General features: G+C 49.9%; 1 protein-coding gene across 1 annotated transcript; it reads left to right on the top strand.

Moving 5' to 3' along the window:
* The first annotated feature begins 5,175 nt into the window (after positions 1 to 5,175).
* On the top strand, positions 5,176 to 17,373 carry TAF8 (TATA-box binding protein associated factor 8). Its single transcript, XM_054291642.1, has 8 exons — positions 5,176 to 5,235; positions 6,589 to 6,742; positions 8,146 to 8,244; positions 9,513 to 9,575; positions 10,762 to 10,886; positions 12,390 to 12,537; positions 13,357 to 13,499; positions 17,098 to 17,373. The coding sequence occupies exons 1-8, from the start codon at positions 5,176 to 5,178 to the stop codon at positions 17,239 to 17,241; spliced, it is 936 nt and encodes a 311-aa protein (XP_054147617.1). The 3' UTR covers positions 17,242 to 17,373.
* The last annotated feature ends 626 nt before the right edge of the window (positions 17,374 to 17,999 follow it).

Genomic DNA, 17,999 nt, shown 5'->3' with positions numbered 1-17,999 from the left:
TCCCTGCCTCAATAAAGGGTTTAGAGCGTCCCAAAGACTGTGGTTGTATCTGGAGCATCCCAAATATTGGGGTTGCATCTTTCCCTGCCTTGATAAAGGGGTTTGGGATAAAATCCCAAAGATTTGGGTTGTATTTTTCCCTGCCTCTAAAAAAGATTTGGAGCATCCCAAATATTTCTTTCCCTGCCTTGATAAAGTGTTTGGAGCATCCCAAAGATTGAGAATGCATCTTTCCCTGCCTCAATAAAGGGTTTTGAGCATTCCCAAATATTGTGATTTCTTTCCCTGCCTTGATAAAGTGTTTCCCAAATATTGGGTTTGCATTTTACCTACCTTGATAAAGGGTTTGGGATAAAATCCCAAATATTGGGGTTGTATCATTTCCTGCCTCTATAAAAGATTTGGAGCATCCCAAATATTGAGATTCCTTTCTCTGCTTTGATAAAGGGTTTGGAGCATCCAGATATTGGGGTTGTATCTGGAGCATCCCAAATGTTGGGATTGCATTTTCCAGATATTGGGATTGCATTTTTGCTGCCTCTATAAAAGATTTGGAGCATCCCAAATATTGAGATTCCTTTCCCTGCCTCAATAAAGGATTTGGAGCATCCCAATATTGGGGTTGCATCTTTCCCTACCTTGATAAAGGGTTTGAGATTAAAATCCCAAAGATTGGGATTGTATTTTTCCCTGCCTTGATAAAGGGTTTGGAGCATCCCAAGTATTGGGGTTGCAGCTTTCCCTGCCTCAATAAAGGATTTAGAGTATTCCAAATATTGGGATGCTGCCTCAGTAAAGGGTTTGGAAGCAACCATAGATTGGGGTCGCATCTGGAGTATCCCAAAAATTGGGGTTGTATTTTTCCCTTCCTCTATAACGGGTTTTGAGCATCCCAAATATTGGGGTCGCATCTGGAGCATCCCAAATGTTGGGGTTGCATTTTCCCAAAGATTGCGGATTTCTTTCCCAGTCTCAATAAAAGATTTGGAGTATCCCAAAGATTGGGATTTCTTTCCTTGCCTCAAGAAAGGGTTTAGAGCATCCCAAAGACTGGGATTGCATCTGGAGCATCCCAAAGATTGGGACTGTTTCTGGAGTATCCTACGTATTGGGGGTTGCATTTTCCCTGAGTCAATAAAGGGTTTGGAGCATCCCAATGCCACCAAATGGGGCAGTTTTGGGGGTTTTTTTCCCCATTTCCTGCTTGTCACTCTGTCTGTCCCTGTTCCCCTGTCTGTCCCTGTCCCCTGTCTGTCCCTGTCCCCTGTTCCCTGTCTGTCCCTGTTCCCCTGTCTGTCCCTGTCCCCTGTCTGTCCCTGCCCCCTGTTCCCCTGTCTGTCCCTGTCCCCCTGTCTGTCTGTCTGTCCCTGTCCCCTGTCTGTATCTGTCCCTGTCCCCCTGTCTGTCCCCTGTCCCCTGTCTGTCTGTCCCTGTCCCCTGTTCCCTGTCTGTCCCCTGTCCCCTGTCTGTCCCTGTCCCCTGTCTGTCTGTCTGTCCCTGTCCCCTGTCTGTCCCTGTCCCCTGTCTGTCTGTCCCTGTCCCCTGTCTGTATCTGTCCCTGTCCCCTGTCTGTCCCTGTCCCCTGTCTGTCTGTCTGTCCCCTGTCCCCTGTCTGTCCCTGTCCCCTGTCTGTCCCTGTCCCCTGTCTGTCTGTCTGTCCCTGTCCCCTGTCTGTCCCTGTCCCCTGTCTGTCCCTGTCCCCTGTTCCCCTGTCTGTCCCTGTCCCCTGTCTGTCCCTGTCCCCTGTCTGTCTGTCCCTGTCCCTGTTCCCCTGTCTGTCCCTGTCCCCTGTCTGTCCCTGTCCCTGTCTGTCTGTCCCTGTCCCCTGTCTGTCCCTGTCCCCTGTCTGTCTGTCCCTGTCCCCCCTCCCTGAATCCCCCCAGCCCCAACGGCCGCCCCAGCTGTGGCGGCTCCTCTGTCACACCAGAGAGGCCCCAAGTGGCAGCAGGTGACAGCAGGTGACAGTTGTGTGCACGTGAAGCGTGGCCTGCCACCCCCCCCGGGGTGCCCCCGAGCCTGGCAGGGCCCCTGGGAAAACCATTGCATCAACGTTTGAATATTTGAATTTATCAGCGTTCGAATATTTGGATTTATCAACGTTCGAATATTTGAATTTCATCAACATCTGAATATATGAATTTATCAACGTTCGAATATTTGGATTTATCAATGTTTGAATATTTGGATTTATCAGCGTTTGAATATTTGAATTTATCAACGTTCCAATATTTGAATTTATCAACGTTCCAATATTTGAATTTCATCAACATCTGAATATTTGAATTTATCAGTGTTTGAATATTTGGATTTATCAGCGTTTGAATATTTTGGATTTCATCAATGTTTGAATATTTGAATTTTATCAATGTTTGAATATTAGAATTTTATCAATGTTTGAGTGTTTCCCCCCAAAACAGCCCCAGTTCTGCTGGTGAGGATGAGGAAAATCCCTTCTCCATCATTCCTGCTGAAATCAGGGGAAAGTTCTGAATTCTTGAGACTTTTCCTGTTAAAACCCCTCCTCTGCTCATCCTCAAATCTAAAATCCTCAAAAAATGGAAAAAACAAAAACAAAAAAATCCAAAAAACTCAACAAAAAACAAAACAACAATGACAACAAAAAACTGAGTTAAAAATCCCCCAAGAAACAACAAAAATAAAAAACAAAAAAAAAAACCCAACACCCCCCCCCCCAAAAAAAACCCAAAAACCCCAAAAAAAACCCTCAAAAACCAAAACCAAAAAAAATGGGGATATAAACCCTCTTTCCCTCCTGGCCACATGGAGTGTGGAAAACCTGCTCAGATAATTTTTGGGGTGCCACCCCCTTGCCCTGAAGGAATTCCTCACACCCAACCCCAGAGATCACCAAAAAAAAAATCCCCAAAACAAAATTAAAAAAACCAAAAAAACTCCCCCCAAAAAAACCCTAAAAGCCAAAAAAAAAAAAATGGGGGATATAAACCCTCTTTCCCCTTCCTGCCCACCTGGAACATGGAAAACCCGCTCAGATAATTTTGGGGTGCCAAAACCTGCTGGAATTCCTCACACCCCATACCCCGGGGACAAATCCTGAGGGGAATGTCACCCAGGGATGTGACCCAGGATGGAGATTTTGGCCACAAAATTCTTCAAAATCGCCAGAAAAGGGTCCCTGAAAATCCCCCACAGGAGGGACAAGGGCAGAACCTTCCAGAAGGAATTGTGGGGACAGCTCCAGCTGAGAGAGGAGGAGCTGGGAGGGACATGGCACTGTCCCCATGGACAGGGAGGGACATGGCACTGTCCCCCATGGACAGGGAGGGGACAGAGCCACTGTCCCCATGGACAGGGAGGGACATGGCACTGTCCCCATGAACAGGGAGGGACAGGGCCACTGTCCCCATGGACAGGGAGGGACATGGCACTGTCCCCATGGCACAGGAGGGGACACAGCCACTGTCCCCCATGGACAGGGAGGGACATGGCACTGTCCCCATGAACAGGGAGGGACATGGCACTGTCCCCATGGCACAGGAGGGGACACAGCCACTGTCCCCATGGACAGGGAGGGACATGGCACTGTCCCCATGGACAGGGAGGGACAGGGCCCTGTCCCCATGGACAGGGAGGGACATGGCCCTGTCCCCATGGCACAGGGAGGGACATGGCACTGTCCCCATGGCACAGGAGGGGACACGGCCACTGTCCCCATGGACAGGGAGGGACATGGCACTGTCCCCATGGACAGGGAGGACAGGGCCACTGTCCCCATGGACAGGGAGGGACATGGCACTGTCCCCATGGCACAGGAGGGGACACAGCCACTGTCCCCATGGACAGGGAGGGACATGGCCCTGTCCCCATGGCACAGGGAGGGACACAGCCACTGTCCCCCATGGACAGGGAGGGACATGGCCCTGTCCCCATGGCACAGGGAGGTGACACGGCCACTGTCCCCATGGACAGGGAGGGGACAGCTCAGGAGCTATCGTGGCCTCCCAGCTGCTGCTGCAGCTCCAGCTGTGCCTGTGGGGCTGCCATCCCTGGGGACTTTATCAGGGATTGTCCCCTCTGTCACCTCCCTTGGGGCTGCCATCCCTGGGGACTTTATCAGGGATTGTCCCTTTGTGTTCCCTCCTTTGGGGCTGCCATCCATGGGGACTTTATTGGGACTGTCCCCTTTTTTTGGAGCTGCCATCCTTGGGGACTTTATCAGGGACTGTCCCCTCCTTTTGGGGCTGCCATCCTTGGGGACTTTATCAGGGACTGTCCCCTCCTTTTGGGGCTGCCATCCATGGGGACTTTATCGGGGTTTGTCCCCTCCTTTTGGGGCTGCCATCCTTGGGGATTTTTTTGGGGGGATTTTCACAGCTGAGGGATGGGAAAATGGCCATGAATTCACTCAGCGCTGCTGATTTGGTTGGGCGAGTGAAGAAATAATCAGAATTTCTCGGCGCCAACGTGCCCTCTGCTGGCAGCGGGGCTCCCTGCAAAATGGGGGAGAAATCGCGATAAATCACGATCAAAATGTGGGAGGAATCACGATCAAAATGTGGGATAAATCACAATAATTCACGATAAAAATGTGGGAGATAGCACAATAAATCACAATCAAAATGTGGGATAAATCACTATCAAAATAGGGGATAAATCACGATAAATCACAACCAAAATGTGGACTAAATCAGGATCAAAATGTGGCATAAATCACAATAAATCATGACCAAAATGTGAGATATATCACAATAAATCACAATCAAAATCTGGGATTGTCATAAATAAATAATAATAAATAGTATTATATATATATATACATATATATATATAAATAAATAAATTGGGGTATCATAAATCAGGATATAATAAATTGGGATGCCATAAATCGGGATGTTATAAACCAGAATATCATAAATTGGGATGGGATAAATCAGATTTCAATGGAGACTTTGCCGACTCAACAAAATCCTCGTGCTCCCCGTGTCCTGTCCGGTTTGGGCTGGGCGGGACCATCAATCCCATCTCGTTCCACCCATTGGGATCTCCAGATGTGCGGGGGGAGGGAGGGCGGGCGCATCCAGATGTTGCCCCTCCTCCGCACTACAACTCCCAAAATGCCCCGCGCGTGGCTCCGCCTGCACTACAGTTCCCATAATGCCCCGCGCTCCCGCCCACAGCCACGCCCGCACCTGGCGCATGCGCACAGCTCCATATGGCTCCAAGATGGCTGACACAGCGTCCGGGGGCTCCAGCACGGTAACGGCGCCTGATCCGCGGGGCGCGGGGCCGTGAGGGCGGGTTCCCGGCGGGTCCCCGGCGGGGCCGGGCGGGGCGGCAGCGCTCGATCCCTCCGGGGCGCGGAGGCGGCCGCGGCCAGGCCGTGGAGCGTGGAGGCAGCGGGTGGAGGGAGGGAGGCGCTGATTGGCTGGAAGGCCAGAGGGAGGCGGGGTTTGATTGGCTGAGGATGGCGCGCTCCAATTGGCTGGCGGGGGACGGGGCGGGGCTTGTGGGGGTTTCCTTAAAGGGCCGCGTCCCAAAAGTGGGAGGTTCTATAAGGACACGTGTGGAAATATATATACATATATAAATATTTATATATATATGTAACATATACGCACGTGCCCATGGGAGTGCATAGGAATATATACACTTGCCCACGGGAGTGTATAGGACACACGTGTGTGTGTGTGTGTGTACCTGTGTTCCTGCAATGTCACCTTCCCATTGCCTGCTCCCAGACCTTTTCCAATCCTTGCTCCATGTCCCTTCCCAGTCCCTGATTCATGGTCCTTCCACCTGCTCTGTGACCCTTCCCTGCTCCCAAGTCCCTGCTCCCAAACCCTTCCATTCCCTGCTCCCTGCCCCATCACATCCCATGGATCCTATTCAGTGGATCCCATTCAATCCCATCCTATCCCATCCCATGGATCCCATCCTATTCCATGCATCCCATCCCATTTCATTGCATCCCATCCCATGGATCCTGTTCCATCCCATCCCATCTCATCCCATCCCATGGATCCTATTCAATGGATTCCGTCCCACTCCATGGATTCCGTCCCATCCAATGGATCCCATCCTATTCCATGGATCCCATCCCATCCAATGGATTCCATCCCATCCAATGAATCCCATCCTATTCCATGGATCCCATCCCATCCGATGGATTCCATCCTATCCAATGGATCCCATCCTATTCCATGGATCCCATCCCATCCAATGGATTCCATCCCATCCAATGAATCCTATCCTATTCCATGGATCCCATCCCCATCCAATGAACCCCATCCTATTCCATGGATCCCATCCTATTCCATGGATCCCATCCCATCCAATGAACCCCATCCTATTCCATGGATCCTATCCTATTCCATGGGTCCCATCCCATGGATCCCATGGATAACTTTTCCCATTTCCCTGGTCCCAGAGGGGCAGCAAGCAGGCCGGCACCCCCGCTGACAATTACCATGGATCCCATGGATCCCATGCCATGGATCCCATGGATCTCTCGCTGTATTTTCCCTGTCAGAGGGGCAGCAAGCAGGCCGGCACCCCCGCTGACAATTCCCATGGATCCCATGGATAATTCTGTGTTTCTTCTGGTCCCAGAGGGGCAGCAAGCAGGCCGGCACCCCCGCTGACAATTACCAGCTGGCGCGGCGCCGCACGCTGCAGGTCGTGGTGAGCTCGCTGCTGACCGAGGCCGGCTTCGAGAGCGCCGAGAAGGCGGCGGTGGAGACGCTCACCGAGATGATCCAGAGCTGTGAGTGCCCCCGTGCGTCCTGCTTTGCACGCAGGGACAGGGTGGGGAGAGAGCTGGCAGGGCACGGAGTGCAGCCCAGGTCTGGCAGTGCGGATAAATCCCAAAAATCAGCCCCAAATCCATGGCACCAGTCCCAAAAATCAGCCCCTAATCCAAGGCACAAATACCAAAAATCAGCCCCCAGTCCTTGCAATCAGACCAAATCCAAAGGCACAAATTCCTGGAATCAGCCCAAATCCAAGACACAAATCCCAAAAATCAGCCCTGAATGCAAGGCACTGATCCCAAAAATCATTCCCAATCCAAGGCACCAATATCTGGAATCAGCCCCCAATCCAAGGCACCAATCCCAAAAGTCAGCCTTCAATGCAAGGCACCAATCCCAAAAATCAGCCCCAAATCCAAAGGCACAAATTCCTGGAATCAACCCCCAATCCAAGGCACCAATCCCCAAAAATCATCCCCAGTCCAAGGCACCAATATCAAGGCACCAATCCCAAAAATCATCCCCAGTCCAAGGCACCAATCCCAAAAATCAGCCCCAATCCAGGGCACCAATCCCAAAAATCAGCCCCAAATCCAAGGCACAAATTCCTGGAATCAGCCCCCAATACAAGGCACAAATCCCAAAAATCAGCCCCAAATCCCTGGAATCAGCCACCCCCAGTTCAAGGCACAAATCCCTGGAATCAGCCCCAAATCCAAAGGCACAAATCCCAAATATCAGCCCTCAATGCAAGGCACCGATCCCAAAAATCAGCCCCAAATCCAAAGGCACAAATTCCTGGAATCAGCCCCCCAGTTCAAGGCACAAATCCCAAATAAATCCATGGCACCAATCCCAAATATCAGCCCCAAATCCAAGGCACAAATTCCTGGAATCAGCCCCAAGTCCAAAGGCACCCATCCCAAAAATCAGCCCCTAATCCAAAGGCACCAATCCCTGGAATCAGCCCCAAATCCAAGGCACCCATCCCAAAAATCAGCCCCTAATCCAAAGGCACAAATCCCTGGAATCAGCCCCAAATCCAAAGGCACCCATCCCAAAAATCAGCCCCTAATCCAAAGGCACCAATCCCTGGAATCAGCCCCAAATCCAAAGGCACCCATCCCAAAAATCAGCCCCTAATCCAAAGGCACCAATCCCTGGAATCAGCCCCAAATCCAAAGGCACCCATCCCAAAAATCAGCCCCTAATCCAAAGGCACCAATCCCTGGAATCAGCCCCTAATCCAAAGGCACCAATCCCTGGAATCAGCCCCAAATCCAAAGGCACCCATCCCAAAAATCATTCCCAATCCAAGGCACCAACCCCTGCATTCCCCACTTCAACCCCCCAGCCCTCCCCATCCCTGGAGCTGCCCCAGCTGTAGAATTGAACCCCTGGTGGTTTTGCCCTGCAGACATCTCAGAGATCGGCAGGAGCGCCAAATCCTACTGCGAGCACACGGCCAGGACCCAGCCCACGCTCTCGGACATCGTGGTCACCCTGGTGGAGATGGGTGAGCAGCTCCCTCCTCCCACCCTCCCAGTTTGGACTGGGACATTTCCCCCCGAAATCTGGGATTTGGGGCTGCCTGTGGTGGTGTTCACAGGGGTACCGGGATGAGGGATGAGATGAGAATCTGACTCCGTGTTCAGAAGGATGATTTATTATTTTATGATAATAAAATAATTAATTTTAATGATATTTATATTTATATATTTCATATTTTATGATAGTAAAATAATTATTTTATTATTTTATGATAACAGACACATTTTATGAAAAAGCCTTTCCTTAGGATTTTTTTCTGAGAAGCCTCAGGAACAGAATGTAAATATTAATAATTATCTGCTGCTGTGGAATGCAGCAGGTGGATCCTTGATTAATTTCATGTGGTTGTTTCTAATTAATGGCCAATCACAGTCAGCTGGCTCAGAGTCTCTGGTCAGACACAAGATTTTGTTATTTATTCCATTATTTTTCCTATTCCTTTTCAAGCCTTCTGATGAAATCCTTTCTTCTGTTCTTTTAGTATAGTTTTAATATAATGTAATATAATGTAATGTAATGTAATATAATGTAATATAATGTAATATAATGTAATACGATATGACATAATGTAATATAATATAATATAATATAATATAATATAATATAATATAAATGTAATATAATATAATATAATATAATATAATATAATGTAATGTAATATAATATAATATAATATAATATAATATAATATAATATAATATAATATAATATAATATAATATATAATAAAATAATAAATTAGCCTTGTGGAACATGGAGTCAGATTCTCATCTCTTCCCTCGTCCTGGAACCCCTGTGAACACCAGCACAGATGATAGATATTATATTAAAACTATACTAAAAGAATAGAAAAAGGTTTTAATCAGAAGGTTTGAAAGAAAAAGAATGGGATGATAATAAAATCTTGTGACTCTCAGAGAGTCTGAGACAGCTGGACTGTGATTTGCCATTAATTAGAAACAACCACATGAAATTAATCACAGATCCACCTTTTGCATCCCACAGCAGCAGATAATTATTATTTACATTTTGTTCCTGAGGCCTCTCAGCTTCTCAGGAGGAAAAATCCTAAAGAAAAGGAATTTTCATAAAATATGTCCCTGACAGGTGCCCTGTGCTGTGCCCACACACAGCTGATGCTTTTCCACGATCCTCCCCACCCCATCCTTGTTTAATTTGGAAAAATTCTGGATTTGGACAGGATCAATTCCTCTTTTCCCCTTTTCTGTTCCAGGCTTCAACGTGGAAACCCTTCCAGCCTACGCCAAGCGTTCCCAGAGGATGGTGATCACTGCCCGTACGTGGGGGACCCTCCCTGGGCTGGGAATTCCAGCCTGGGATTCCTGGGATTCCTCTCACTGCCTTCCTCGGGAGCTTTCTGTGGGATAACCCCAGGATTTGGGGCTCCTGTGCGGGGTGAAGGGACCTGGGTTACTCAGGAGGGGATTGGTCTGAAGGATCAAGGGATCCTTTTCCCTTCGGGATCCAATCCCAGGGTCAGGGATGGGGTCAGAGCTTTGGGGGACCCTGGGCAGGAGAATTCCTGTGTTTGTTTTCCCTGATTTCTGTGTTTTCCCTGATTCCTTTACTGTTTTCCTTTCTTGTGTTCCTTGATTCCTGTGTTCTTTTCCCTCATTCCTGTGGTAGTTTTCCCTCATTCCTGTGGCGTTTTCCCTGATTCCTTTGTTGTTTTCCTTTTTTGCTCTCCCTGATTCCTGTGTTCTTTTCCCCTGATTCCCCGTGGGGTTTTCTTCCTGATTCCTGTGTTTGTTTCACCGGATCCCTGTGGATTTTTACCTGATCCCTGTGGTGTTTTCTCTGATTCCTTTATTCTTTTCCCTGATTCCTGTATTTGTTTTCCCTGATCCCTGTGTGTTCCCTGATTCCTGTGGTGTTTTCCCTGATTCCGTGTTTGTTTTCCCTTATTCCTGTGTTCTTCTCCCTGATTCCTGTGGTTGTTTTCCCTGAGTCCTGTGGGCTTTTTCCTAATTCCAGTGTTTGTTTTCCCTAATTTCTGTGTTTTCCCTGATTCCTGTTTGTTTTCCCTGAATCCTTTGTTGTTTGCTCCCCTGAATCCTTTGCTTCTGATTCCTGTGGTGTTTTCCCTGATTCCTGTGCTGTTTTCCCTCATTCCTGTGCTGTTTTCCCTCATTCCTTTGTTGTTTTCTCTGATTCCTGTGCTGTTTTCCTTGATCCCTGTGTTTTCCCTAATTGCTGTGGGGGTTTTTTCCCTGATTCCAGTGTTTGTTTTCCCTGATTCCTGTGATGTTTTCCTTTTCTGTGTTCCCTGATTCCTGTGATGTTTTCCCTCATTCCTGTGCTGTTTTCCCTTATTTCTGTGTTTGTTTCCCCTGATTCCTGTGGTGTTTTCTCTGATTCCTGTGCTGGTTTCCCTGATTCCTGTGTTTATTTTCCCTAATTTCTGTGTTTTCCCTGATTCCTGTGGATTTTACCCTCGTTCCCGTGTTGTTTCCCCCCTGCAGCTCCAGTGACAAACCAGCCCGTGACCCCCAAGGCCCTGACAGCCGGGCAGAACAAACCTCACCCACCCCACATTCCTGGCCACTTCCCAGAGTTCCCAGATCCTCACACCTACATCAAGACACCAGTGAGTGAAAACAACATTTTTGTGCTGTTTGGGGTCTCTCTGAATTCCAGGAGCTGGGGAGGTTTTACTGCAGGGCTGCTGCTGCCGTTTATCCAGAATATTCCTGCTGACCTGATACATCCCTTCTTTGAGGGTTGTGGGCATCCCTTGCCATCCAGAAATCAGCCAGAATCCCTGGATTTCTCATTTTTGTGCTGTTTGGGATCTGCTTGATGTCCAGAACCCCAGAAGTGTTTTTTTGTTTTTTACTTCAGTGCTGGTGCTATTTATCCAAAGTATTGTTTTTCCTGGCTTTGAATATTCCTTGTTTGTGGGTTGTGGGCATTCCTTGGGATGGGATCCTTCCATTGCCTGCTCCCACACCATTCTCAGTGCAGGATCCCTGGATTTCTGCCTGCTGGACCCCTGGAACTCTCCAAAACCCCATGGACACTGAAGAGCAGAGCCTGCAGCTGCTCCATCCCTGGGATGTTTGGGAGTGGAGATGCTCCATCCCTGGGATGTTTGTTTGGAGGTGGAGCTGCTCCATAACTGCTCCATGCCTGTGAAGTTTGGAAGTGGAGCTGCTCCACAACTCCTCCATCCCTGGGATATTTGGGAATGGAGGAGCTGCTCCATCCCTGTGACGGAGTTTGGAGTTTGTGCAAAGTTTGGAAGTGGAGCTCCATCCCTGTGAAGTTTGGGAGTGGAGGAGCTGCTCCATCCCTGGGACGTTTGTTTGGAGGGGGAGCTGCTCAGTTCCTGTGAAATTTGGAAGTGGAGCGGCTCCACAACTCCTTCATCCCTGGGATGTTTGTTTGGAGGTGGAGCTGCTCCACAACTTCTCCATTCCTGTGAAGTTTGGGAGTGGAGCTGCTCCATCCCTGGGATGTTTAGAAGTGAAGCTGCTCCATTCCTGTGCAGTTTGGAGGTGGTGGAGCTGCTCCATCCCTGTGAGGTTTGGACGTGGAGCTGCTCCAACTTTGGGATGTTTGTTTGGATGTGGAGCTGCTCCATCCCTGGGACGTTTGTTTGGAGGTGGAGCTGCTCCATCCCTGTGATATTTGGACGTGGAGCTGCTCCATCCCTGGGATCTTTGGAGGAGGAGCTGCTCCATGCCTGTGCAGTTTGGAGGTGGAGCTGCTCCATCCCTGGATGTTTGGGAGTGGAGCTGCTCCATCCCTGTGATATTTGGAGGAGGAGCTGCTCCATCCCTGGGATGTTTAGGAGTGGAGCTGCTCCATCCCTGTGATATTTGGAGGAGGAGCTGCTTCATTCCTGGATGTTTGGGAGTGGAGCTGCTCCATCCCTGGGATGTTTGGGAGTGGAGCTGCTCCATCCCTGGGATGTTTGGGAGTGGAGCTGCTCCATCCCTGTGATATTTGGACGTGGAGCTGCTCCATCCCTGTGATATTTGGACGTGGAGCTGCTCCGTGCCTGTGCAGTTTGGACGTGGAGCTGCTCCGTGCCTGTGCAGTTTGGAGGTGTAACCCTCCCCATGTCCCGGTGCTGTCCCTCGTGCAGACGTACCGCGAGCCCGTGTGCGATTACCAGGTGCTGCGCGAGAAGGCGGCGTCGCAGCGCCGGGACGTGGAGAGGGCCCTCACCCGCTTCATGGCCAAGACTGGCGAGACCCAGAGCCTCTTCAAGGACGATGTCAGCACCTTCCCACGTCAGTCACTCCCTGGTTTCACCTCGCTTTTGGGTTTGGGAATCATCCCACGGTGGTGTTGGCCTTGCTGAGTGTGGGAGTCCTTAAAATCAGAGGGTTTGGGGAAAGGATTTAAGGATTGCCACAATGGGAGGTTGGGAAAGGAGGGATTGGGGGTTAAAATGGGGAGGAAAGGAAGAAAGCAGCTCCTCGAGGTTCCCTTTTTTCTCCTGGTGGAGAAGTTAAATCCAAATCTCATCCCAAATCCAAATCTCATCCCAATCCAAATCTCATCCCAAATCCAAATAAGTAGAGAGCGCCATCTTTTAAGGATAAGAAAATTGGGAAGCAGTAGAGACTGTCATCTTCTAGGGATCAGAAAATTTGGAAATAATAGAGATTTCACCTTTTAGGGATCAGAAAATTGGGAAGGACAGAGTGCCATCTTTTAGGGATCAGAAAATTGGGAAATAATAGAGACTGCCTTCTTTTAGGGATCAGAAAATTTGGAAGTAGAGAGTGCCATCCTTTATGGATCAGGAAATTGGGAATAGAGAGCGCCATCTTTCAGGGATCAGAAAATTGGGAAGCAGTAGAGACTGCCATCTTTTAGGGATCAGAAATTTGGGAAATAGAGACTGCCATCTTTCAGGGATCAAGATTTCCTTCCTGATCCTTAGGAAATGTAAGGAAAAGCATCCAAAAAAGGAAAAGGAAAATGAAACGCGCCCAAACCCAGAACCAGCGAAATGTTTGATCTCCATAACTCTGCCCCTCGTTTCTGAGGGCAGGAATTTCTCCCGGCTTGCTGACTGTGTCTCCTGTTTTCCCTGCTGCCAGTGATTGCTGCCAGGCCCTTCACCGTGCCCTACCTGACGGCGCTGCTGCCCTCGGAGCTGGAGATGCAGCAGATGGAGGAGACGGATTCCTCGGAGCAGGACGAGCAGACGGACACCGAGAACCTCCCGCTGCACATGAGCACGGTGGGGCCACGCCGGGGGGCTCCTGGGGCCATTCCTGCACCTTGGGAACCTGCCTGGGCCTCCTGGGAATGGGAAATGGGAAATGAGAAATGGAACTGAGCAGTGTCAGGGTTCCCCACTTTGGGAAACCTGGCTCTGCCGCCTGGGAATGGGAAATGGGAAATGAGAAATGGAACTGAGCAGTGTCAGGGTTCTGCACCTTGGGAACCTGCCTGTGCCTCCTGGGAGCGGGAAATGGGAAATGGGAAATGGAACTGAGCAGTGTCGGGGTTCTGCACCTTGGGAACCTGCCTGGGCCTCCTGGGAATGGGAAATGGGAAATGGGAAATGGAACTGAGCAGTGTCAGGGTTCCCCCGTTTGGAAAAACTGCCTCTGCCTCCTGGGAATGGGGTCAGGGTGCTGCAGCTTGGAAACCTGGCTCTGTCTCCTGGGAAATGGGGAATAGGAAATGCAAAATGGAACTGAGCAGTGTCAGGGTTCTCCAGTTTGGAATTCTGGCTTTGTCTCTTGGGAAATGGGAAATGGAACTGAACATTATCAGGGTTCTCCAGTTTGGAAAACCTGACTCTGTCTCCTGGGAATGGGGTTTTCCCTTGGAATGGGGTTTCCCTTGGAAACCTGACTCTGTCTCCTGGGAATGGGAAATGGAAAATGGAACTGAGCAGTGTCAGGGCTCTTGAGCTTGGAATTCTGTCTCTGCCTCCTGGGAAATGGAAAGTGGGAAATGGGAAATGGAACTGAGCAGTGTCAGGGTTCTGCACCTTGCAAACCTGCCTGTGCCTCCTGGGAATGGGAAATGGGAAATGAGAAATGGAATTGAGCAGTGTCAGGGTTCCTCAGCTTGGAAACCTGCCTGTGCCTCCTGGGAATGGGAAATGGGAAATGGAACTGAGCAGTGTCAGGGTTCCCCAGTTTGGAAAACCTGGCTCTGCCGCCTGGGAATGGGAAATGGTGGAACTGAGCAGTGTCAGGGCTCTTGAGCTTGGAATTCTGGCTTTGTTTCCTGGGAAATGAGAAATGGGAAGTGGGAAATGGGAAATGAGAAATGGGAAATGGAAGTGAGCAGTGTCAGGGTTCCCCAGTTTGGAAAACCTGGCTCTGCCACCTGGGAATGGGAAATGGGAAATGAGAAATGGAACTGAGCAGTGTCGGGGTTCTGCACCTTGGGAACCTGCCTGTGCCTCCTGGGAATGGGAAATGGGAAATGGGAAATGGAACTGAGCAGTGTCAGGGTTCCCCCGTTTGGAAAAACGGCCTCTGCCTCCTGGGAATGGGGTCAGGGTGCTGCAGCTTGGAAACCTGGCTCTGTCTCCTGGGAAATGGGGAATAGGAAATGCAAAATGGAACTGAGCAGTGTCAGGGTTCTCCAGTTTGGAATTCTGGCTTTGTCTCTTGGGAAATGGGAAATGGAACTGAACATTATCAGGGTTCTCCAGTTTGGAAAACCTGACTCTGTCTCCTGGGAATGGGGTTTTCCCTTGGAATGGGGTTTCCCTTGGAAACCTGACTCTGTCTCCTGGGAATGGGAAATGGAAAATGGAACTGAGCAGTGTCAGGGTTCTGCAGTTTGGAAAACCTGGCTCTGCCTCCTGGGCAATGGTGTCAGGGTTCCCCAGCTTGGAATTCTGGCTTTGTCTCTTGGGAAATGAGAAATGATGGAACTGAGCAGTGTCAGGGCTCTTGAGCTTGGAATTCTGTCTCTGCCTCCTGGGAAATGGAAAGTGGGAAATGGGAAATGGAACTGAGCAGTGTCAGGGTTCTGCACCTTGCAAACCTGCCTGTGCCTCCTGGGAATGGGAAATGATGGAACTGAGCAGTGTCAGGGTTCCCCAGTTTGAAATTCTGCCTGTGCCTCCTGGGAAATGGGAAATGGGAAATGGAATTGAGCAGTGTCAGGGCTCTTGAGCTGGGAATTCTGGCTTTGTTTCATGGGAAATGAGAAATGGGAGATGGGAAATGGAACTGAACATTGTCAGGGTTCTCCAGCTTGGGAAACCTGGCTCTGCCTCCTGGGAATGGGAAATGGGAAATGGAACTGAGCAGTGTCAGGGTTCTGCACCTTGCAAACCTGCCTCTGCCTCCTGGGAATGGGAAATGATGGAACTGAGCAGTGTCAGGGTTCTCGAGCTTGGAAAACCTGGCTCTGTTTCCTGGGAATGGGAAATGGGAAATGAGAAATGGGAAATGGAAAATGTTGAATGGAACTGAACAGTGTCAGGGTTCTGTAGCTTTGAATTCTGGCTTTGTTTCCTGGGAAATGGAACTGAACTTTTGTCAGGGTTCCCCTGGTTTCCCACAGCTTGGAAAACCTGGCTCTGTTTCCTGGGAAATGGGAAATGGGAAATGAGAAATGGGAAATGGAAAATGTTGAATGGAACTGAACAGTGTCAGGGTTCTGTAGCTTTGAATTCTGGCTTTGTTTCCTGGGAAATGGAACTGAACTTTTGTCAGGGTTCCCCTGGTTTCCCACAGCTTGGAAAACCTGGCTCTGTTTCCTGGGAAATGGGAAATGATGGAACTGAACAGTGTCAGGGTTCTTGAGCTTGGAATTCTGGCTCTGTCTCATGGGAAATGGGAAATGGAACTGAGCAGTGTCAGGGTTCTCCAGTTTGGAAAACCTGACTCTGCCTCCTGGGAAATGGGAAATGATGGAATTGAGCAGTGTCAGGGCTCTTGAGCTTGGAATTCTGGCTTTGAATGAGAAATGGGAGATGGGAAATGGAACTGAACATTGTCAGGGTTCTCTAGCTTGGAAAACCTGGCTCTGCCTCCTTGGGAAATGAGAACTGGGAAATGGGAAATGGAACTGAACATTGTCAGGGTTCCCCAGTTTGGAAAACCTGGCTGTCTCCTGGGAAATGGGAAATAATGGAACTGGGCAGTGTCAGGGCTCTTGAGTTGGAATTCTGGCTTTGTTTCCTGGGAAATGAGGACTGGAACTGGGCAGTGTCAGGGTTCTCCAGTTTGGAAAACCTGGCTTTGTCTCCTGGAAAATAGGAAATGGGGAATGGAACTGAACATTGTCAGAGTTCTGTGGCTTTGAATTCTGGCTCTGCCTCCTGGGAAATGGGGAATGGGAATGGAACTGAACAGTGTCAGGGTTCTTGAGCTTGGAATTCTGGCTCTGCCTCCTGGGAAACGGGGAATGGAACTGAATTTTGTCCTGGTTCTCCAGCTTGGAATTCTGGCCCTGTTTTCCTGGGAAATGGAACTGAGCATTGTCCTGGTTCCCCAGCTCCCTGCAGAGTCCAGTGCAGAACGAGGCTGAGCTGGAGCTTTCAGGACATCCCGAATTTTCATTTTCCCAGGGGATTTCCCTGTCTCACAAACCAGGGGTCCTGGCCTCTGGTGCAGCTCCTTGTGGGCTTGGTTGTTGATTGTCCCTCCTGCCCACAGCTTCTGGGCTTTGAGCCTGGAATCCTGGAATGGTTTGGGACCATAAAAATCCTGTCCCACGGGCAGGGACACCTTCCCTTACCCCAGGATTGCTCCATCCTGGCTGTGGACACTTCCAGACTTGGAGCAACCACGGATTCTGTGAGCAGAAAGATTTCCACGCCTGACTTTGTGATTTTTTTGCTGTTTTTTCCGTGTCAGGACGACGCAGGGCCCGAGAAGGAGAACAGCTCCGTGCTGCAGCAGAGCAGCTCCCTGGCAGGCAGCAGGAACGGGGAGGAGAACGTCATCGACAACCCCTACCTGAGGCCCGTCAAGAAACCCAAAATCCGCAGGAAGAAGTGAGGGGGGACGTTCCCAAAATTCCCCCGGGGAGCTGCCCCGGGGCTCAGGAGAGGCTGCCCAGCTGAGGAGGGGTCTCTGGGCCCCACTCCCACCCTGCTCTCCCTCTGCTCACTGCGGCGCTCCACCTGGGAATTGTCTGGGGGGCTTTGGGCTCCGCTCTGGGGGGAGATTTCATTTCTGAGGAGCTGAGAGAGCCAGGGCTTGGAGGGGCTGGGTTTGGAGGACACAGGGGCTGGATTTGGATTTGAATTTGGATTTGGATTTGGAGGACACAGGGGCTGGATTTGGATTTGAATTTGGATTTGGATTTGGATTTGGAGGACACAGGGGCTGGATTTGGATTTGAATTTGGATTTGGATTTGGATTTGGAGGACACAGGGGCTGGATTTGGATTTGGAGGACACAGGGGCTGGATTTGGATTTGGAGGAACCCAGGGGTTGGATTTGAAGGACACAGGGATTGGATGTGGGGACCCAAGGACTGGATTTGGATTTGGAGCACCCAGGGGTTGGATTTGGATTTGGATTTGGAGCACCCAGGGGTTGGATTTGGATTTGGAGCACCCAAGGGTTGGATTTGGAGGACACAGGAGCTGGAGCTGAGGGATCCAGGGCTTGGAGGGGCACAGGGGTTGGATTTGGACTTGGAGAACCCAGGGGTTGGATTTGGATTTAGAGGACACAGGAATTGGATTTGGATTTGAATTTGGATTTGGAGGACACAGGGGCTGGATTTGGATTTGGAGGACACAGGGGC

The sequence above is a fragment of the Melozone crissalis genome, unplaced genomic scaffold (genome assembly GCF_028551555.1).
Source record: "Melozone crissalis strain CALT ecotype California unplaced genomic scaffold, PUWL_Pcris_2 ptg000101l_1, whole genome shotgun sequence".
NCBI lineage: Eukaryota > Metazoa > Chordata > Aves > Passeriformes > Passerellidae > Melozone > Melozone crissalis.
This window is presented reverse-complemented; position numbering and strand designations above follow the sequence as displayed.